General features: G+C 45.7%; 1 protein-coding gene across 2 annotated transcripts in view; it reads left to right on the top strand.

Moving 5' to 3' along the window:
• Nucleotides 1-644: 644 nt before the first annotated feature.
• Nucleotides 645-23,442, top strand: part of pdzrn4 (PDZ domain containing ring finger 4) — a 331,311-nt gene continuing 308,513 nt past the window's right edge. Inside the window, exons 1-3 of one of the 2 annotated variants that reach the window (XM_033037672.1) lie at nucleotides 645-1,610; nucleotides 8,259-8,345; nucleotides 23,272-23,379. In XM_033037672.1, the coding sequence (XP_032893563.1) occupies nucleotides 903-1,610; nucleotides 8,259-8,345; nucleotides 23,272-23,379 (903 nt within the window). In that variant the 5' untranslated portion in view covers nucleotides 645-902. The remainder of the gene's footprint in view (nucleotides 1,611-8,258; nucleotides 8,346-23,271; nucleotides 23,380-23,442) is intronic. The other variant, XM_033037673.1, reaches the window with a different exon arrangement.

Genomic DNA, 23,442 nt, shown 5'->3' with positions numbered 1-23,442 from the left:
GTGTTTTAGAAGTTTTCAAGTTAAAGCACAATTTGTTCGATATTCTGCCTTTATTGGTTGAGTGGTTGCGAGGAAGCAGATGAAAGCCCTTTCCAAGAGGTGGTCCATGTTCTGGTTACAGAGTCGCTCTTAAATTGGGAGATGCCGTTTAATATAAAGAGTTGGGAAACAAGATGACAGACAATTGTGATTTGATTTGATTCAACTTTATTGTCATTGCACAAATACGAGTACAGGTACAACGAAATGCAGTTTAGCATCTAATCAGAATGAAAGGTAGTAAAAATACTGGTTAAAACAATATGTGCAATGTGGATGAATTTGTGGACTTAAATTATGGGCTGATATGAGCCTGGGGTCTCCGTAATCTCCTTCCTTCAACCGACCTTTTCTGCTTTTTCCTTGCTGTGCAATGGAGTAGTCTTTAAATGTCGACTTTACGGAACATTTATAGATGAAACACAAGTCTAGTAACAAACTTTTTATTTTCTCGCGAAGCTGCCTGGAAGAACTTAGCGGGTCGAGCAGCGCGGGGAGGGGGGGAGGGATTGTTGACGTTGACATCCTGCATTAGGACCGACGTGTCTGCGTCTTGTGTTTTTTTTTCCCCGGGAAGGTAGTCCCAGAAGTGGAGCTAACATTTTTTTCGAGAGGTTGTTTTAGATGGAATACGGCGCTGTTGGGGATTGCAGCCACGACTGATGCTGGCAGGAGAGAGAGAGAGACTCAGCCAAAAGTGCGAGACTCCAGTTGCAGCAACTTAACTCCCAGTCACTCACTTACTCCCTTCCAGCAAGCAGCGCACAGTCTGCCAATGACTCTGACCGTAGTTTGGCGGCACCGGACAACTTTCTAAACTTGATCTACAGGACAGAGTGAGAACGAGAGAGGAGAGGGACGAGATGGGGTACGAGCTGGATCGTTTCAACGGGGAGGTGGACCCCGAGTTGAAATGCAACCTGTGCAACAAGGTGCTGGAGGACCCGTTGACCACGCCGTGCGGGCACGTCTTCTGCGCCGGCTGCGTGTTGCCCTGGGTGGTGCAACAGGGCATGTGCCCGGTGAAGTGCCAGAGGATGTCCACCAAGGAGCTGAACCACGTCCTGGCACTCAGGAACCTCATCTCCAAGCTGGACATCAAGTGTGACTACCGGGCGCGGGGCTGCGGCAAGGTGGTTCAGCTGCAGAGCTTGGCCGAGCATGTGGAGATGTGCGAGTACAGCCCGGCTCGCTGCAGGAACAAGGGCTGCAAGGAGGTGCTCAACCTGAAGGACATGGACATGCACATGCGGGAGACTTGCGAGTGCCGGCCGGTGGGGATGTGCGAGCAGGGCTGCGGGCTGGTGCTGCTGCACCGGGACCTGGCACCGGCCGGTGGCCGCCACTGCTGTGTGCAGGCGCTGCGGGCACAGAGCGGCTCCCTGCAGATGCAAGCAGCCGGCCTGGCGCAGGAGCTGCGGCAACAAGCGGCCCGTGCCGGCAAACGGGAACAGGCGCTGCTCGCCCGCGTCTCGGCGCTGCAGAGCGAGGTCCAGCTCACCGCCCTGCGCTACCAGAGGAAGGTCCAACACTACATGGGCCATGGCAAGGAGGCAGCCGCCCGCTGCGGGGTGAGCCCGGAGGGGAGGGGGAGAGGGAGACGGGGCGCTCCGGGCTAAGGCAGGGAGGGGGAGAGTGTCAGCAGCGTTGGGGGGGGGGGGGGGGAAGACGTGGAGAGAAGGCGTGAGGAGCGGGAAGTGGTGGCAGGGTGAGGGACGCGGGTAAGTGGAGTGAAGGGGGTGCAGGTTTGGGGAGAAGAGGGGAGGCAGGGTGGAGGTTTGGGGAGGGAGAGGTAGGGAGAGAGGGTGAGGGGGCGTGGGAGGGAGAGGTTGGATGAGCAGATAGGGTGAAGGCTGCGTGGGGAAGGGTAGGCAAGGAAGGGGAGAGGGTATCTGGGCAAGACAGGGGATGTAGAAGGAGATGAGAAGGGAAGTGGATTATGAGTGGGGCATGTGGGGTGGGGGGTGTACCAGGGTAATACGGGAGAAGAGGATAGTGACGGACCTGGGGCTGCTTTGGCCGACAGGAGACTGGGGGAACTTCGGAATGTGTAACGACAAGGGGGTTAGGGTGTTGGTGGTGGGTGGGGGGGGAGGGGTGAGGAGTTGGGGAATGGAGGTGCCTGGGGTTTTGAGCCGGCGCTGGGACAGGAGAGTCGGGGCAGGGTGTGGGTGTGGGGTTAGCATTGGTAGGGTGTGGTTGGATGTCTGGGGTTCGGTTTGAGGGAGGCGAGGAGCGATACGAATTGGGAAGAGGGTGACGGAGGGTGGGACAAACGGCAGGAGAAAGGGAGAGGAGGTGGGGTTAGGACAGTTGGGTAAACGAGGGGATTCCCTGCCTCTCTCCCAGGTGTGTTGTGTGTCCATTCAGTAGAAACAAAGAACTGCAGATGATGGTTTATACCAAAGATAGACACAAAGTGCTGGAGTAACTCAGCGAGTAAGTCGCAAGAAGGGTCCCGACCCTTGTTCTTCAGAGATGCTGTCTGACCCACTGAGTTACTCCAGCACTTTGCGTCTCTCCCTGAACACTCATCCTGTTCAATGGTCGGTCACGGGTGCGACGCTTGATGCCAGCGCAAATCCAGTGATCGACTTTATACAGAACGGGGTGAATGAACTAAGCGCAGGAATTCTAACGGTGGCGATGCAGACTCCACTGCTCGGCGAAACATTGCCGATCGCCGTGTGGTTTTTGCATTTGTCTCCCGTTCGCTGTTAGAATACAAGGACAGTTTCCAATATAGAAATGTGTGGAATATTTGACATCACCTCGAATCCAAAACGCAAACAAGGGCGGGGGAGGAGGGGGATGGATTTCGGCAATTATTAGAGTTCCAAAAAAAAAATCGATTAACCTTTCAAGTGTCAAAGCCATCTGTTTCCACTTTTGCACTTAACATTGGTGCTAATTGAAAGACGAAGTTGATTGGAACTCAATGGGAGAGGTTTGGCACCAAGCAGAAGATTAAATCGATTAGACACAAAGTGCTGGAATAACTCCGCGAACCAGGCAGCATCTCTGGAGAAAAGGGATAGGTGGCGCTTCTGGTCCAGACACCTTCAGACATCTTCTCCGGAGATGCTGCTTAAAAACAAACCTCTCCCAGTGAGTTCCGATCAACCTCGTCTTTGAATTAGTATTAGTACAAATTTTACTCGAGCATTTTGTGTCCATCTTCGGTGTGACCAGCATCTGCAGTTCCTTCCTACAGGCTAAATCAATTGACTGATCCGTCGGCTCTTCGGTTGGGTTTGGCTGCCAATTCCAGCTCTCTCAGGCAGGACTCCCCAAGTATTTTAATGCCTCAGAAACCGGGTCTCCTTGAGTGTTGCTGGTATTCTAAATACAGCTGTTCACGGGAACCCCTGCAGTGACTGAAATGGTGGATTACAAGCAAACCCTTCAGCAGCCTCTTGTGTGGTTGCTGGACCTCGCATTCACTGCCCCAGGGCTACTGCGACTGCGCTATTGTTTGTGTATGTGCTTATACATTTATAAAAGTGTTGTGAGGTTTTCCAATTCGTTTGGGGGCCAAATGACAGGCATGCAACTCTTACCAGTGAAAAAGATGGGGAATGAATGAGTTTGGCAATAAGATTGAGGTGGAACACATAATTTGAGAGGCGTAGAACGTGATGGTCTTTATTTTTGATGGGTATGTCTAAAACAAGTGGGTACTATGTGAGAAACAGCATATTTTGAGAGGAGGAGAAAGGGAGTTTTTTCTGCATATAATGATTTAATAGGGTGTAAAATGATTTAATAATCTGTTAAAGTGTGAAAGCGGGTACCACCAGATTCAAGAACAGCCTCTGCCCCACTGTTATTAGACTCAGACAGCCTTTTGTAAATTCCTGATCTACCAATCTACCTAATTTCAGCTCTTGCACACTTAAAAAAAAATCAGCACTTTATTTCCTTTTGCTTTTGCACCATCTGACATGTTCATGTGTGATGCGATGTGCCTGGATCGCATGTAAATTTCACTGTACTGTGGCACATATGATAGTAATGTACCAATACCATCATGCTGCTTAAGGAGGGGATGGAGGAAGGTACAACATTTTAGAAGTATGCAGGTGATCACATGATTGGCAAAACATTGAAGGCTGTGGTTTGAACACAGGTAAATGTCACCTCTGCAGATAAGTCCGTCACTCAAAATGGACATGGTTGGCTGAAGGACCTGTTTCTGTGTTGCACAAGTCTACGTGCAGAGCATGTATTGCTGGTTCATGACTCAGATTGACGGTGTTTAAATGAGAAGGTGATAGTGGCCGCTGAGGGAATAAATGATGAATGTGACAATTTTGATGGGTGCTTATGTTCCTACCATACCAGAAACACTTGTTTTAACCTGCAGTTTTCAACACAAACATAGTCTGAAAATAGGTTCGGACTCAAACCGTCATCCATTCCTTTTCTCCAGAGATGCTGCCTGACCCATTGAGTTGGTCCACACTTTGTGCCTTTTGTCTGCGTCAATCAGCATCTGCAGTTTATTCCTACACGGTTTAGTAGGGCTGGGTGAAATAAATAGAATCATTAGGGTCATTATGTCATAGAGCTATAAACGCACAGACAGTCCCTTCGGCCCAAAACCTCCATGACGACCAAGTTCGTAACCGAGCACGTCCAACTTGCCTGCGCTTGGACCAAACCCATCTCTACCTTTCCGATTCATGGTACCCGTCAACATTTCTAATCAATCTCATGATTTTACCCACCTCACCCACTTCCTCCACCAGCTCCATGTTTACACGGCCCCCTTTGTAGGAAAAGGTTGCCCCTCACATTTTAAAACTATGCCCCCTATTAAATCTGCTCACCTGGGGGGAAAGACTGTGGCTGTTCAGCTTATCTCTGCCCCTCATGACTTTGCATACCTCTCTACGGTCACCTCAGGCTTCAGGGCAAAAATACTTGATTCATTGTCTTTTATTCCCCTGAACAAAATGTTTTTGACTTTTGACCTTAGAGATACAGCGCAGGAACAGGCCCTTCGGCCCACCGAGTCCACACCGACCAGCGATCTCCCCATACCCCAGCACTACCCCGCACACTAGGGACAATTTCCATTTTACTAAAGCCAATTATCCTACTAATCTGTACGTCTTTGGAATGTGGAAGGAAACCGGCGCACCCGGAAACCTATGCGGTCACAGGTAGAACGTACTAACTCTGTACAGAAAACACCCATGATCAGGATCGAACCTGTGTCTCTGGCGCTAAAAGGCAGCAACTCTTCCGCTGTGCAACTGTGCCGCCATAGTCTGAGTGATTTTGCTTTAGCCTGGATGCTTGGAAGTTGTTTATGAATGTCTGGCAGTGGTCTTTACAGGCTGTGCTCTTCTAATTTCTTGCACTGTCAATAGAATATGACCCAACTGATGTTTTCCAAAAGGTCATACTATTTGGAAAGGCAGTTGGCAATTAGTTTCATGTCTGTTCTTAATTTGTGTGGTGGCCTTGGCTTCGAAATGGAGTAAAAACAGTAAAACTCAATCTAAATTCGCATCATTTTTTAAAAAGTGATTTTGATTCAGATTAGTTTGTCATATACACCAGGGTGCAATGAAAGTCTTTGTCAGATGGAACCCGTAAAGTAAACAGCACACGTGCCAAAAAATACATCAACAAACGGCAGAATAATGCAAAGATAGTAGTGGAATCTAAAGTAGTCATTCCCTTTTAATGCATGATGTAAATAGAACCAAACAGAAAGTGTGGGCCGAAGGACCTGTTCCTGTGCTGTACTGTTCGATGTTCTGGATTTAAATTCGATGTGACTGATGATACGTCCCTCTCCATATTGGGTTCTTAAACTGACCCAAATGAAATTAGCATTCATAGCAAAAGGATTTGAGTATAGGAACAGGGAGGTTCTACTGCAGTTGTACAGGGTCTTGGTGAGACCACACAGTTTTGGTCTCCAAATCTGAGGAAGGACATTATTGCCATAGAGGGAGTGCAGAGAAGGTTCACCAGACTGATTCCTGGGATGTCAGGACTTTCATATGAAGAAAGACTGGATAGACTCGGCTTGTACTCGCTAGAATTTAGGAGATTGAGGGGGGATCTTATAGAAACTTACAAAATTCTTAAGGGATTGGACAGGCTAGATGCAGGAAGATTGTTCCTGATGTTGGGGAAGTCCAGGACAAGGGGTCACAGCTTAAGGATAGAGGGGAAATCCTTTAAGACTGAGATGAGAAAAACGTTTTTCACACAGAGAGTGGTGAATCTCTGGAACTCTCTGCCACAGAAGGTAGTTGAGGCCAGTTCATTGGCTATATTTAAGAGGGAGTTAGATGTGGAACTTGTGGCTAAAGAGATCAGGGGGTATGGAGAGAAGGCAGGTACGGGATACTGAGTTGGATGATCAGTCATGATCATATTGAATAGCGGTGCAGGCTCGAAGGGCCGAATGGCCTACTCCTGCACCTATTTTCTATGTTTCTATGAAAAGATCTATATAATGGCGTTATGGGTGATCCAATGCATTGAAGGGTTCATCTTGCTCGCTTGAGCTGAAAGAATGGCTCTGTATAGAATTTTTGTCATTTAACCCTTTAGACATATTGTGTAAGCAGCTGCTGCCCTGTTAGTCATCAATGGAATGGAATGGTTTGGATTTGGTGACATTGATTTCCCACAGAGAGTGTGAGTTCAGCCTCTTGGTTTCTGGAAACTTTGGGAGTATTTCACCAATGGAGAGAGATGAGGAGCAAATAAGATAGTGCGCAGAGCATTGAAGTAGAGACATGGACAGCAATCAATGATACCAATGGAATGCAATCTTTTCCTAAAGGATTTAGAAAATAAAATGTGTAGGAAGGAACTGCAAATGCTGGTTTATACTGAGAATAGACACAAAATACTGATGTAACTCAGCGAGTCAAGCATCATCTCTGAAGAAAAGGAATAGTTGACATTTCTGGTTGAATCCCTTCTTCAAACTGAAAGATAGAGGGGGGGGGGGGGGGGGGAACTAGAGGCATGATTAAATGGCGAAGTAGCTCTGATGGGCCGAATGGCCTAATTCTGCTCCTATAACTTCTGAACGTATGGAGTTATGAACTTGCTGAACCTAAAAAAGAAACATAATTAAAAAAACTAAATACCATATCACTCAAATAAATTCATACTATTAATATCTATCTACAGGTCAGTATTGGGCAACTCCATTGCCTTCATTGAGTAAACTTCAAAGTAACACTTTGCTTTGTTTACTGGACTCTTAAGGAATGCAAATATTGGGGTGTAGCTGTAGAATTTTGGGTAAACAGGAAGCCAAGTTGTTCACATTAACACATGTTTGCATTTTCATGCAAAATCCAAACTAAGGAATCTTTTATGCAATCCAAGGGTAAAGATGGGTTGTTGGTTTAATAATTATAACTAATAGATGTTATCTCTGCATCTTTGAGAGTGGAGGTTATTTAGGATTGTACTGGAATGCCAGTCTGAAAATTTGAGCTCACAGGTAGTGGGATGAGCTTTAGAAATGAGTAATAGAAACATAGAAAATAGGTGCAGGAGTAGGCCATTCGGCCCTTCGAGCCTGCACCGCCATTCAATATGATCATGGCTGATCATCCAACTCAGTATCCTGTACCTGCCTTCTATCCATACCCCCTGATCCCTTTAGCCACAAGGGCCACATCTAACTCCCTCTTAAATATAGCCAATGAACTGGCCTCAACTACCTTCTGTGGCAGAGAATTCCAGAGATTCACCACTCTCTGTGTGAATAATGTTTTTCATCATCTCAGTCCTAAAAGACTTCCCCCTTATCCTTAAACTGTGACCCCTTGTTCTGGACTTCCCCAACATCGGGAACAATCTTCCTGCATCTAGCCTGTCCAACCCCTTAAGAATTTTGTAAGTTTCTATAAGATCACCCCTCAATCTTCTAAATTCTAGCGAGTACAAGCCGAGTCTATCCAGTCTTTCTTCATATGGAAGTCCTGACATCCCAGGAATCAGTCTGGTGAACCTTCGTTGTACTCCCTCTATGGCAAGAATGTCCTAATGGTTTATGGTCTGTTTTTTGGACACAAGGACAGAACTCAATCGCCTTTTCATTGGTATTACTATGGATAGAATAGTTAGTCGGGTTGAATACGACCCTCAGTTGTATGTAGAGATGCTGAATATATTTAGTTTCACTGGTTATTGAATGCTAACTGATTTCATTCTTTTTATGGTAACAGGGTGGAGAAAGCAAACCATTAACTGTAGTTTTGCACAGAGAAAATGACACTCTTGGATTTAACATTATTGGCGGAAGGCCAAGTCCGGTGAGTGCAGAGGTTTCAATGATTTTGTGTGGAACTTTATTTATGTTGCTATTGCTGGCGTTTGTAAGTTTCTTTATCACCAGACTGCTCTGAGAAGCTCCCTGGCAACGTGCATGTTGAAGATGGTTCCTGTTAGTGCTGGTGTTTTGTCCAATACCTGTTAACAGAGATGTTGCACATTTGGCTCAACAAATGTTCCCTGACCAGGCCTCCAAGAAATGTTAACATGCCTGGAATCTGATATTTCAACTGAAACTTGGTATGACTATCTCCATCGTACAGACCATTCTCCCTACAGAAGCTTCATTACAGAGGGCAGAATGGATACTTTAGCCCGGTTAGGCAACGATACTGGTTATTCCCCACTGGCATCTCCTCTGACTCATTCCACCAGAGCCTATCAGAACATCTTCCTGTTTCATCTTCCCTCCTGCTCAAATGCAGCTTCTCCTTAAAGACATTCATATCATTAACCCACTATTCCATGCAGTACCAGATTATCTGGGTTGTGTTTCTAAGGCGGCAGAGTGGTAGAGATGCTGGCTGACAGCGCCTGAGGCCCAGATTCGATTCTGACGACAGGTGCTGTCTGTCTTGTACGTTTTCCCTGTGACCATTTTCTCCAGGTGCTCCAGTATCCTCCCACATTCCAAAGACGTGCAGGTTTGTAGGTTAATTGGCTTTGGTGAAATTGTAAATTCTCCCTAGTATGTAGGATAGTGTACTGGGTGATCGGTGGCCTGTGCAACTTCGGTGGGCAAAAAGCCTGTTTCTGCACTGCATCTCTAACGTCTGAAGAATTCTGTGAATGATTATGTATACCATTCCTAGTTTTTGATTCTCCCATAACATTTCTCTGCAACTAGTCTGTTACCAAATGCTGTAATGTTTGAAGGCCTCTCTGAGATTACTACCTTCGGTTTCTCTTCTAAAGAGCCTCAGCCCATTCAGTCATCTTGATTTTATTCTCTGCGTTCTTTTGCAAAGGGACGTATTTGGCACCACCAACACATTCATTAATACTAGACAGATGCAGCAGAGCAGCACGGAAATGCTACTTGTTAAAATTACTGTGGTCATTATTTTCAGTTAAACCTGTTGTTGTAGATAGCTACCAAAAAGTGCAACGGCAACCTCCAACATTGCCTGTAATCACTTCATTACACAAACTGATTCAAAGTCAGAAAGATTACATGGTAGCTATCCTGCCCTTTCAGGATAGCTATCTTATTATCCATGTAGCATTGATGTCATTCTACCTGTATAAGTGCCAATAATTTAAGGCTTTTCACAAAAGCAATTGTATATGTGTGATTCCCAAACTTCCTGTTCTCTGGCGATCCTATGTTAATGCTCCAATATTAAGTCTTGGGATGGATTGTGGTTACATTGGCTAGACCACTTGAGTAAGCCGTGCAAGGCCCAATGTAGAGAGAGATTTCAAAGCAGCACAAATGGTATCTTTCAGATGAAATATTAAAGCATCAACACTCAAGTGAGATTAGAGATCACAGCACAGTTCTCACCTGCATTGTGAATGAGATGTGCAAGTCTCTCTCTAAATCTTGCTTGTACCTTTTCTGGTGCAATGGCCAAGGTGGTGGAACTACTGCCTTGTAGCTCCACCCTGACCAACAGTGCTGGCCGTGTGGAGTTTGCACTTTCTCCCTGTGACAGCGTGGGTGCTCTGGTTTCTGCGCACATCTCAAAGACCTGCGGGTTGGTAGCTTCATTGCCTCGTGTAAATTGCTCCTTGTATGTAGTTGACAAGTAGAATGTGGGGGGATTAAAATGGATGGCGTGGAAATGCTGTAAAATGCTGCATAGCACAGACCCCTTGGGCCGAAGGGCCTGTTAGCATGCAATACGATTATTTGACTTCAAATTTAGATCTTTGCTATTATATGTCAGAACAAGTACACCGTACTCCCGAAGAAGGGTCTCGACCCGAAACGTCACCCACTCCTTTTGCCAGTCCCACTGAGTTACTCCAGCATTTTGTGTTCATCTTCGGTGTAAACCAACACCTGCAGTTCATTCCTACACAAGTACACCGTATTCTGGGCACACGCTAATAAAGATCTAACATAAGTTGAACAAAACTTCAGGTTTCTAATTCTTTTGTTCCAGAGATGAACTCCACTGCCTGGTCTGGTTTTTTTTAATGGAGCTGTTAGCTTCTAGCACTATTTTTAATGAATCCACATTCTTTGATCCCTTTACTGCCCCACCCCATTAAAACCTCTACTTCCCAAATAGCCCGTGGCCTCCTTTTTCTTCACACTAAAGACTCGTGTTTATCCATATTGAAATTTACTTGCCAAGTCGATTATGCGTGTTCATTAACACCTTGTATTTTGACACAATTTGGTGCTTCTCAATTTGTGCTTCTGGTTCTTGCTCCATCCATTAACATAAAACTATGGTGGTCTCGATGCTAGTCCTTGTGGAACACAAATCCCACTCCTATCAGTGTGAGCAAATATGTTTAATCCTATTGCATCTGCTTAAACATCCATTCTGCTGCTTGTCACCAGACACTGCATGCTCCAAACCTTGTTCAATCAGGGCACAAACCAATTGCCTGTACCACAGGCTTTAAGGCAAAGTGCCACTTGAACTGCATTAAGTCCACGGGCTATTTTGAGCCGTTCAAGCTGTTGCTTGCTTGCACTTTGTTAAAGTACGATTACTTGTCACCCTTCCCACCCCCATGTCCTCTAGAATTCCAGCCATAATTGTCAGTCCGGCTAGCTGGCTTGCTAAGCTCCACGCTGCCATTCAGTTAGAAAATTAACGTGACAATTAAGGCGAGAGTTTGGTTTCGACCCGTTTAATTCGCCTGCCTGCAGACACCACCTTCCCATCTTTTCTCCAGCCACATTGCCTGGTAAAGCCATTGGAAGTTTATTCTTCACTCTGGTTGCAGAGCGAGAGAGCTATCGTGAAACAAATCGTTTTCTTTTTTAAGTCAAGTCAGGTCAAGAGAGTTTATTGTCATATGTCCCAGATAGGACAATGAAATTCTTGCTTTGCATCAGAACACTTTAGAACAAAATACAGTAGACACAAATACAGAACATATATCAGTGAGTCCATATACCATTATATGGACTCGCTAAATAAATAAGTTTAGGTTAGTTTAGAGCAACAGTGTGGAAACAGGCCCTTTAACCGACCGAGTCTGCACGGACAACCCACACGTGTTCAGTTCCCCAGTTCTCAGGCTGAAGAGATACTGTTTCCACAGAAAGGATGCCTTTACCAGAGCCCCAGTCTGCCCACTGAGCTGTGCGCAGTGTCATTATTATGTGGCCTCCAGCAGAAATGGTTTCATTTCATTTCAACTCTCAGAAACCAAAAATAATCTGAGAAGGGGACAGTCAGCAGTCAATACGTATGGAAGTGCCTGTCTGTGAGCTGATTATCTATAGACAAGAATCGTGCAGCGATTCTCCTGTCGAGTTAGCACTGGAAGGAGAGCAGCTGTTAAAATGCATGAATGCATCCTAGTAATTCCTGAAATGCTTTGTTTATTTCAGCTGTTTGATCCAACATATTCTGAGATTTGCTCTGCTTCTTCTGTCAGGGATAGGAAGGGCGCACAGTGGCACAGCGGTAGAGTTGCTGCCTTACAGTGCCAGAGACCCTGGTTCGATCCTGACCTCAGGTGCTGTGCTGCAAGCAGCAGATTAAACTGTTCAATGAACTTGTTGTAACTTTGTTGGGTGCCAGAAACGTAGTGATTCTTGTATACTGCCTTGGTGAGGTCTGCTGTATGATTTGTCTTTGGAGGAAACCGGAGCACCTGGAGAAAACCCACAGATAAGGCAAGAGAATGGGGTTAGGCGGGAGAGATAGACCAGCCATGATTGAATGGCAGAGTAGACTTGATGGGCTGAATGGCCTAATTCTATTCCTATCACATGATCTTATGATCATGGGGAGAATGTACAAACTCTGTACAGCCAGCACCCGTAGTCAGGATCGAACCCGGGTTTCTGGCGCTGTAAAGCAGCAACTCTACCGCTGCGCCACAGTGCTGCTCTCGAGTTCTTACCAGTTCAAACACTCTTAGACACTGGCATCCTTGTGCATTGTTAGACAATAGGTGCAGAAATAGGCCATTCGGCCCTTCGAGCCAGCACTGCCATTCACAGTGATCATCCACAATCAGTACCCCATTCCTGCCTTCTCCCCATATCCCTTGACTCCGGTATCTTTAAGAGCTTGTTGTTTTGTCTGGATCAGTGTCTTATTGAAAGCTAGAGTCAGGCTGACTGCACTTGACTTTTTCTGACAACAATAAGTGAAGTAAAGTTTCCTTTCCTCTGGATTATATCTGAAACTGAGGTGAAAGGCACTGAAGTCTCTGGAATTCACGACAACTTCTGAAGTGAACATAATTCCCATTGGAGTTCCAATAATGAGTGTTCGCATTAATCATAAAGTGAGCCGTTGGTAGTATTTATAATCCACACGTGCCTACAGCAGCTGATTTCTCCAGGGAACATTTCGGAATTGCAGTGTTTCAATTCTTTTTAATTTCAAATATCAACTTTATTCAGTGTTAAAAAAAAAAATATATAAAACAAAAATTCTTCAAAAACACGTCACACATTCTCTGTACATTCAAAAGTGTTATACTCAGTAGTCTTCACATCTATCCGATCCACCTAAATGATGGCACGATGGCGCAGATGTAGAGCACCTTACAGTGCCAGAGACCCAGGTTCGATCCTGACCACTGGTGCTTGTCTGTACAGAGTTTGTACGTTCTCCCTGTGACCTGTATGGGTTTTCTCCGGGAGCTCCTGTTTCCTCCCACACTCCAAAGACGTCCAGGTTTGTAGGTTAATTGGCTTGGTATAAATTAAATTGTTCCCAGTGTGTGTATGATAGTGTTATTGTGCGATGATCGCTGGTCGGCGAGGACTCGGTGGGCCGAAGGTCCTGTTTCCACGCTGTATCTCTAAATTAAACTAAACTATCTTTAAACAAAATACCCTAGCCACTCGTGACTCTCTGGGGTGATATTCCTACCCTTGTTTGAGGGGTGACCCCACCTGACTCAATGTCCTCTCAATGTCCAGCAGTGGAAGGACCCTAGATGGTGGTCTTCCCCCACACAGATCCTTTGCATTGTCTCGACTAAGCTTCAGTGCATCCCTCAGCACACACTCCTGCAGTCTGGAATGGGCAGTGTTTGAGATACTGCGGGCAAAGCATATTTCATTAAATTGGGTTGAAAATACTGAGCAGCTTTCTGGTTGGAAGGACAATGGGTATTCCCACCTGTGAGGTGAATGTACTTTTACCCAGTCTGGGTCACTATAGACAAGCATTGGTGCTCAGAGCCATCCCCTCACCTGTCTCCACCTATCACTTGTAATGAAAAGGAACTGCAGACAAAATGTGTAGGAAGATTCAGATTCAGATTCAGATTCAATTTTAATTGTCATTGTCATTGTCAGTGTACAGTACAGAGACAACGAAATGCATTTAGCATCTCCCTGGAAGAGCGACATAGCAAATTATTTGAATAAATAATAATAAGTGTCCGGGGGGGGGGTGATTGGCAGTCACCGAGGTACATTGTTGAGTAGTGTGACAGCCGCCGGGAAGAAGCTGTTCCTGGACCTGCTGGTTCGGCAACGGAGAGACCTGTAGCGCCTCCCGGATGGTAGGAGGGTAAACAGTCCATGGTTGGGGTGAGAGCAGTCCTTGGCGATGCTGAGCGCCCTCCGCAGACAACGCTTGCTTTGGACAGATTCAATGGAGGGGAGCGAGGAACCGGTGATGCGTTGGGCAATTTTCACCACCCTCTGCAATGCCTTCCGGTCGGAGACAGAGCAGTTGCCATACCATACTGTGATGCAGTTGGTAAGGATGCTCTCGATGGTGCAGCGGTAGAAGTTCACCAGGATCTGAGGAGACAGATGGACCTTCTTCAGTCTCCTCAGGAAGAAGAGACGCTGGTGAGCCTTCTTGATCAGAGTTGAGGTATTGTGGGTCCAAGAGAGGTCATCGGAGATGTTGACTCCCAGGAACCTGAAGCTAGAAACACGTTCCACCTCCGTCCCGTTAATGTGGATGGGGGTGTGCGTGCCGCCCCTGGACTTCCTGAAGTCTACAATGAGCTCCTTGGTCTTCTTGGAGTTAAGGGCCAGGTTGTTGTCAGCGCACCATGCTGCTAAGTGCTGGACCTCCTCCCTGTAGGCCGACTCATCGTTGTTGCTGATGAGTCGGCCTACAGGGAGGAGGTCCAGCACTTAGTGGGAGAAGGTCCAGAAGGAACTGCAGATGCTGATTTAAATCAAAGATAGACACAAAATGCTGGAGTAACTCAGCGGGGACAGGCAGCATCTCTGGAGAGAAGGAATGGGTGACGTTTCGGGTCGAGACCCTACTTCAGACTCGAAGTCGAAACATCACCCATTCCTTTTATCCAAAGGAACTGCAGATGCTGGTTTATAACAAAGGTAGGCACAGAATGTTGGAGTAACTCAGCGGGTCAGGCAGCATCTCTGGAGATAATGGATAAGTGACGTCTGCAGTAGGGTCCCCACCCAAAATGTCACACTCCGCTGAGTTGCTCCAGCACTTTGTGTCCAATTGCAAGACTTTGTTATGCCCCACCTCTTTTCTAGCTTCTCCCCCAACCCCCCTCTACTCTACTGCAATCAGTCAGAAGAAGGGTCCTGAACAGAAACGTCACCTATCCATGCCTCTGGAGATGCTACCTGAGTTGCTCCAGCACTTTGTGTTCTTAGCATTGGTGCTTGGTATGTGTTACATTTAAAAGTGAAGGTTGTGTTAATGCATGTTTCTTCCTCCTGCTTTGTCAGCTACCGAATGTTTGCTGTTTAAGTTTATTTGAGCAGGATCCCAGTGATGGTAAGAGTGCTACTTAAGCATTCTTTACTGGTTTAACATTCATGTCCTGGTGCCAAAGTCCGATCAAATCTAGGTCAACACTTTCATCCAAAAACAACATGACCTCTGTATTGAAGATGGATTAAAAATGCTGAGTAACTCAGCGGGTCAGCCAGCATCCCCGGAATAAAGGAACAGGTGACGTTTCGGGTCGGAAACCATCTTCAGACTGTCTGAAACGTCACGTGTTCCTTTTCTCCAGAGGCGCTGCCTGACTTGCTGAGTTACTCCAGCATTTCGTGTCTACTTTCGGTGTAAACGAGTATCTGCAGTTCCTTCCTGCACATGACCTCTGTAATGGATGGGATGATAAACTGAGGTCCAGTTATCCCATTGGGCAGATGTGAAAATCCAGGTTGAAAAGCCATTCGGCCCCTTGAGTCTGTCTCAATTTTCAGTGAGTTCATGGGCAAATGTTGCCCCCATATTCTGACCATTTTCCCTGGATTATGTTGTATCTTTGACTAAATATAATCTTTCAACAATTGATGGAGCATCGATGAGCATTTGAAGTGAAGCAAATCTCACCTTTCTGTTGGTGTGTAGTGGTACTTCCTAATTTCACTCCCAGCATGTGCACTGGGTGATTACAGGAGAAACAAGAGAGAGTTAGATTTAGCTCTTAGGGCTAAAGGAATCAAGATATATGGGGGGGAAAAGGCAGGAACGGGGTACTGATTTTAGATGATCAGCCATGAATATATTGAATGGCGGTGCTGGCTCGAAGGGCTGAATGGCCTACTCCTGCACCTATTTTTCTATATTTATTTTTCTATGTTTCTATGTCTCCCACATTGCATTTTACTGTAATCATCAATGCCAGTGGCCGGTTGATAATTTGCTGCACTGTTCCATGGTATTTCAATTATCGATGTACATAGACCACTTGTGCATATGAAGCTCTACTACAAGACTGTATTAGACAATAGACAATAGGTGCAGGAGTAGGCCATTCGGCCCTTCGAGCCAGCACTGCCATTCAATGTGATCATGGCTGATCATCCCCAATCAGTACCCCGTTCTTAGCACATAAAAAGCACTAGTGCATGACAACACTTTTGACTTTGTGGGGAAAGAAATTGGCCAATTATTACCATTCGTTCAATGAACTGGAGACCCGGGTTCGATCCTGACCTTGGTGCTGTTTATGTGGAGTTTGCAGTTTCTCTCTATGACGGCGTGGGTTTCTTCTGGGTGCTCCGGTTTCCTCCCACATCCCAAAGACGTGTGGGTTTGTAGGTTAGTTGGCCTCTGTAAATTGCCCCTAGTGCATAGGGAGCGGATACTAAAGTGGGATAACGTTGAACTAGTGGCTGGTGTAGACTCAGTGGCCCAAATGGCCTGTTTCCATGTTGTATCTCTAAATTAAACGAAACTACAGTATGAATGCGATTTCATACAGCCATCCTCCTTGCTTATGATGCAGACTATTTTTGAGGCTTTAGACTCCTTGTTTCACTTGTTTATACCTGTGGTGAACACTTGCAACTCCAATGCATATCATTGCTGATTTCTATTATTCAGACCCTACATACAGATCTGAGTACTTGCTGAGAGTCTGTATCCTGATACTGAGCTAATTTCCCAGACAAGTCAGAAACTGCCTTCAGTTCCTTGAAGTTTAACCAGTTACTTGAGTCATAGTAATACACCGTGGAAACAGGCCGTTCGGCCCAACTTGCGCCAACCAACATACCCCATGCACACTTGTCCCACCTGCCTGCGTTTGGCCCATATCCCACTAAACCTGTTCTATCCATGTATCTGTTTAAATGTTTCTTAAAAGTTGTGATCGTACCTGCCTCACCACCTCCTCTAGCAGCTCATTCTGTACACCCACCCTTTGTGTAAAAGAGTTACCCATCAAGTTCCTATCAAGTCTGAAGAAGGGTTTCGGCCCGAAACGTTGCCTATTTCCTTCGCTCCATAGATGCTGCCTCACCCGCTGAATTTCTCCAGCATTTTTGTCCAAGTTCCTATTAAATCTTTCTTTTGTCACCTTAAAATTATGTCCTCTGGTGCTCGATTCCCCAAACTTGGGCAAAAGTGTGTTTACCCGATCTATTCCTCTCTTGATCTTGCACACCTCTATAAGGTCACCACCTCATCCTCCTGTGCTCCAAGGAATAAAGTCCCAGCCTGCTCAACGTCTCCCAATAGCTCAGGACCCCGAGTCCTGGCAACATCCACATAAATCTTCTCTGCACCCTTTGCAGCTTGACACCATCTTTGCTACAACATGGTGACCAAAACGGAACACAATACTCTAAACGTGGCCTCGTCAACGTCTTGTGCTAACTGCAACATGACCTCCCAACATCTATACTCAATACTGACTGATTCTCTGCTGTACAGGTAATTGCCCTGAATGGGAACATGCAGTGCTTATTCCCTGGGGCCAGCCTGTTTTTTTGCCTTTCATGTATTGTTGGAGGCTGTTGAGAATGCTATGGCTGGACTGTTGCGGTAATGATGGCTTCAGGCTCCCCGCTGACGAAAGAGTGGAGGCAGAGCTTTTATTCTGCAGCAGTTTAGCACGTTGTCAACTGCAGAGGCGTGCATTAGACATGAGAGCAAGGAAACAGGCCCTTTGACCTACCCAGTCTGTGCCGAGAAAGTATCACCACATATACTGGCAATATCCTAAACACCAGGAACAATTTACAATTTTTACCAAAGCCAATTAACCTTCAAATCTGTACGTCTCTGGATTGTGGGAGGAAGCCGGAGCATCTGGAGAAAACTCACGCAGTCAAAGGGAGAACGTACCAACTCCGTAGTCAGGATCGAACCCAGGTCTCTGGCGCTGTAGGGCAGCAACTCTACTGCTGCGCTTTGTAGATCAGCAGCAACACATTTTCTCCTGATTGCACCTCAAAGCATTTTACCGCCAATAAAGTGCTCTTGGGCTGAGGCCTGTGCTGGACGACAGATGGCACAATGGGCTAAGTGTTCGGCTGGCAACCTGAAGGTGGCTGGTTCGAATCCTGCTTGGAGTGTGTACTGTCGTTGTGTCCTTGGGCAAGACACTTCACCAACCTTTGCCTGGGACTAGAGACGGAAATTAGCTACTGATTGGCTACAATCTCGCATATTTACATGCAAATGTTCATTAATATGCACTGTCCCTATAAACAAATTATTATTATTATATTATTATTATTACTGTAGGAAGCTGTGCAAAGGCCTAAAAAAAATGTGCAAAAAAAAAATTTAAAAAAATGGCGCGGCCCTGTCCAATCGCCGTTGTGGCAGCTCCGCGAAAATTGTGTGCGTTTTTCCTTCCATTATTTATTATGTAAAAGAATATGTGTGTTATGATTGTGTTTATAGTTTGTTTGGTTGTTTGGTTGTTTGTCTTTTGCACAAAAGTCCGCGAGCATTGCCACTTTCATTTCACTGCACATCTCGTATGTGTATGTGACAAATAAACTTGACTTGACTTGACTTGACTTGGTAGGATCTCACCAGCGAGTGCACGGATAATGATGGATAGTCAGATATTCAAGTCACCAGTCCATGCCGAACACCATAGACACTAACCCCACTTTAATCTCCGCACATTTACCCCACCCCTCCACATTCTGCCACTCACCCAGAGTGCTTACCTGCCACTTGGTACAACTTACAGCAGCCAACTTGCCAATTGCACACTTTGGACAGAGGAAGGAAGCTGGAGCACCCGAAAAAAAACCCGGTTGCCATTGGGATAATGTGCCTGTTTCCTTGCTGTATCTCTAATGTCTAATGCAGACAGGGCTGTGGTTCAGGATTGAAGCAGGGTCACTGGAACTGCGAGGCAGTGGTTCTACCAGTGGCACCATTGTGCCACTCACGACTATATATATATCAAAGGTACAGGTACTTCATTAGCTGTTAGGTTTATATGTTTATAAGTTCTAGGAGAAGAATTAGGCCATTTGGCCCATCAAGTCTACTCCACCATTCAATCATGGCTGATCTATCTTTCCCTCTCAACCCCATTCTCCTGCCTTCTCCCCATTACCCCTGACACCCTTACTAATCACGAATCTGTCAATCCCTGCCTTAAAAATATCCATTGACTTGGCCTGCACAGCTGCTTGTGGCAATGAATTCCACAGATTCACCACCTCTGACTAAAGAAATTCGACCTCATCTCTTTGCTAAGGTACGTCCTTTTATTCTGAGGCTATGCCCTCTTGTCCTATACACTCCCACTAGTGGAAACATCTGTGCAGCATGCACTCTATCCAGGATCGAGAACACTGAAGTTGCATAAGGTGCTCTACAAATGCCCCCACTGCGCTGATTTCATTGAGAGTCGACGGATGCTCGTCTGGAAACTGGGGCAGGAGAGTTTCAGTTTAATGTCCCGGCTGAAAGATAAAGCAGCTGCAGTGTATCTGTAGTGACTCTATGTGTATCTACAGTGTATCTGTAGTTTGGCTGGAAAGGCATTGAACTCATTTCAGAAGCTAGCTTATTAACCGCAGTTTGAAGTGGATTAGTTCTTGTCCTGTTGATGCCTGTGATTTGTGAATTTGTGCATGAGTTGCCGTTAAATAACATTGTAGGAAATCTCTTTAATTACTGGGTTGGGGGGGGTGGGGTGGGGGGGGGGGGGGGGGGGGGGGAGGGAAAGAAAGAACAATGTTGGCCAGAAGTAATGATTAATTTGATCAAATCACTTCATGTTGTGCCTCATTCTTCTGACAAGGATTAAGACCGTAGTTTAAGATCTCACATAATGTACTGATACTAACTGATATCAGTCAGCTGTGACTAAGTGGCAGTGCACTTGCACCTGAATGGGGTTACAGGTTTACACCCTTGATGTAGGCGGCACAGTGGTCTTGCTAGCAGAGCTTCACCTTCACAGCTCCAGCTACTCCAGCTTAACAGTGACCTGTGTCGCTCTCTGTGTGGAGTTTGCATGTTCTCTCTCTGACTGCATAGATTTCCTCTATGTGTTTCACTTTCCTCTCGTTGCATAAAAAGACATGGGTTTCGGCCAACTGTATGTGTGGCCCATGCAGTAAACTGACCACTATAAAGTGCCCCTTGTGTGTAGATGAGTGGTAGAATCTTGGAGAAGTTAAGTATTGGGGTGTATTAAAAAAAACAAGATTTATGTACCATGAGCGAACACAGTGGCTGATGATTGGTGCGGACTCCCCCACGGCGCAGGTCAGCTGGGCTGCCCGGCTGAAGAAAGTTTGATCAAACCATGGACTTTCATATTGTCCAAACAACGTGGCTGGCCTTGTACTGACAAAAAACCAGGGAGGAAAGCAATTACAGAGCCACCCCTTCCTTTCTCACTCCAGTGAGGAAGGGTATGATAGAATGCAGCAGGATATGGATCAGCTACAGATATGGGTGGAGTTTAATCCGATCAAGTATGAGGTGTTGCACTCTGGGAGGTAAAATGTAAGGGCAAAATACAAAATTAATGGCATGACCCTTAACTCTTGATGAAATCTTGTATATCTGGTGGGTGGGGGACACAGATGTAAGAAATGGGTTGTTTTTGTAAATGTTACATCAATTTGGAAACGTGCAAATTGTCTCAAATAATGACCTCATCCCAAAAGCATTTTTCTCTGATTTCATCATCTGGATTGAACTGAGTATTGGCTTTGGAGGCAATAGAATCTGGGTTTACTTTACTTGAAAGCAAAATAGAAGGACGGGGACTCGTAGCGAGAGCCGCACAAGTCAATGTTTTGTACAGTTTTTGTTTTGGATCTTTTTTATTCTGAAGAAAGTTTATTTTGAACTTTACAAAAATGAAGGCTCTCTGTGGGTGGTGTAGTGGTAGAGCTACTGCCTTACAGCGCCAGAGACCCGGGTTCGATCCTGACTGTGGGTGCTGTCTGTACGGACTTTGTACGTTCTCCCCGTGACCCCGCGTGGGTTTTATCCGGGATCTTCGGTTTCCTCCCATACTCCAACGACGTATAGGTTTGTAGGTTAATTGGCTTGGTTTAAATTGGAAGAAATGTCCCTAGTGTGTGTGTAGGGTTGTGTTAATGTGCGGAGATCGCTGGTCAATGCGGACTCGGTGGGCCAAAGGGCCTGTTTCCGCGCTGTCTCTAAACTAAACTCTGGGGAGAAAACGGTCTTCAGTTCTTCTGCTGCTGCTGGGCATTTAGGGGCAGAGTCCGGTGGGGACATCCCTCAAATAAGGGAAGGGATATCCCCCATGGGGGGCAAAGGTGTTTTATATGACATCAGGTGCTAACACTTTAGAATGCAAAAACATTAAAATGTAACAAGTTTTTGTATGGGTTCTTTAAGTTTGTCATTTTTATCCTGAATAAAATTTATTTCTGAAATAAAAAAACGCCACTGACATTAATTTAATGCGCCAATGAGTGATTTGTCAAGGTTTTAATTTGTAACATGTTTTTTCTGTTTGGTGGGACTCAATTGACTGGCTGAATGATTGACTGGAAGAGAAGGTCCTGACTTTATACTTCTACTGAGACAAGAGGGAGTGTTAGAGATGCAGCACTTGGCCTCTTAGACTAATGGATGCTCTTTTCTGTCCGCCATCCTATTTTTAGTTGCCATCAGTGAGCTATTTTAAACAACTCTTTTGACATTCTGATCTGTCACGGAGTGTGCAGGTGTGTTTCTGGAGCAGCATTCCAGTTTGAGAGCAGCCAGCAGAGGCACTGAGGAACTGCGAGTTAAAAATAATTACTTGCACGCTTTTCCTTCTTCGCCTCAAATACAGATCGCAATTATTGGCACGAGGGCGAATCAACATAAAGTTTGATAAATTTCCCCAAATCGCAACAAATTCTGGAAAAAAAATAAATAACTGGAGTACTTTCAACGCTGTTTTATTGAAGTTAATAACGTGTGCATTCCTGGGTTTTGTTATCCAAAGAGAGATTCACCAGCAATAGGGTGGCACAGCGGTAGAATCGCTGCCCTACAGCGTCAGAGACCCAGGTTCGATCCTGACTATGGGTGCTATCTGTATGGAATTTGCACGTTCTCCCCGTGACCGTGTGGGTTTTCTCCGGGTGCTCCGGGTTCCTGCCATATTCCAAAGACTTGCCGGTTTGTAGGTTAATTGGCTCCTATAAATTGTCCCTAGAGTGAAGGGTAAAACTGGGTGTACGGGGTGATTATTGGTCGGCGCAGACACGGTGGGTCGAAGGGTTTGTTTCCACGCTGTATCTCTAAACTAAACTAAGTATGGTGGCCCCAAATGTCCCAACACTCCATACCACCAGTGAAGTTCTGATGAGATGTAAGGATCTCGGGAGTCAATTTACATACGTTAAAATCTCACGTAATAACGTGACCTGATTTATTAAACGTGCTGGTTAAAGAATAACCAGGTGATTTAGAGAAGCTCCTTGCTTTAACCCCAACATTGACTTGGGCCTCTCTCTCAGTCCTCTAGTTTAAAGGATAGACTTGGATCCCAATAGATTTAACATTTCATATCCTTGGAGTAGATTTTCAGCCCACAGCCTTCTGGCTCTGAGGAAGCAGAGGCACCCTAACGACCGTGGTTCTGTTGAAAGTAACGACATCAATATATTTTGGTTTTTAGAGACCCAGATAAATCCTGTGGTGCATTTATTAATATTGCTGATTCCATTTTATAAACACTACATTTTTAGACTCCTCCCTCTGTCCAAATTCTGACCCCACATCCCAGCCCTGTGTGTGATCAACTTCACCAGAGATGTTTAGAGCTACAATATGGAAGCATGCCCTTCGGCCCACCGGGTCCGTGCCGACCAGCGAACAGCCGTACGCTAGTTCTATCCTGCAGGTAGAAATACAGATGTTCAGTCCATGAAGCCTGGAGTTTAAGCAACCTTAAATATCACCTATCCATGTCCTCCAGAAATGCTGCCTTACCCGCTGAGTTACTCCAGCACTTTCTTTTTCTAAACTTGCATCTAGTTCCCTGTGTCTCCATGTTTTGTTCCCCTTGGGATTTTTCCCCTTCTGACTCTCCCCTTGCTTTGCTTTGTAGAACAGCGAGGACGATTCTACAAGCGAAGTCATTTATGTTTCCAAAGTCACGGAGAATGGACCCGCGAACAAGCCGGATGGACTCCAAGTTCACGACAGGATCATCGAGGTAGGGGAGATGTGGCTAATTGTACTGATGTCGGCAATTCAACCAACTTGTCTGAACACGTTC

Source organism: Amblyraja radiata, chromosome 19 (assembly GCF_010909765.2).
Source record: "Amblyraja radiata isolate CabotCenter1 chromosome 19, sAmbRad1.1.pri, whole genome shotgun sequence".
NCBI classification, from domain to species: domain Eukaryota; kingdom Metazoa; phylum Chordata; class Chondrichthyes; order Rajiformes; family Rajidae; genus Amblyraja; species Amblyraja radiata.
This window is presented reverse-complemented; position numbering and strand designations above follow the sequence as displayed.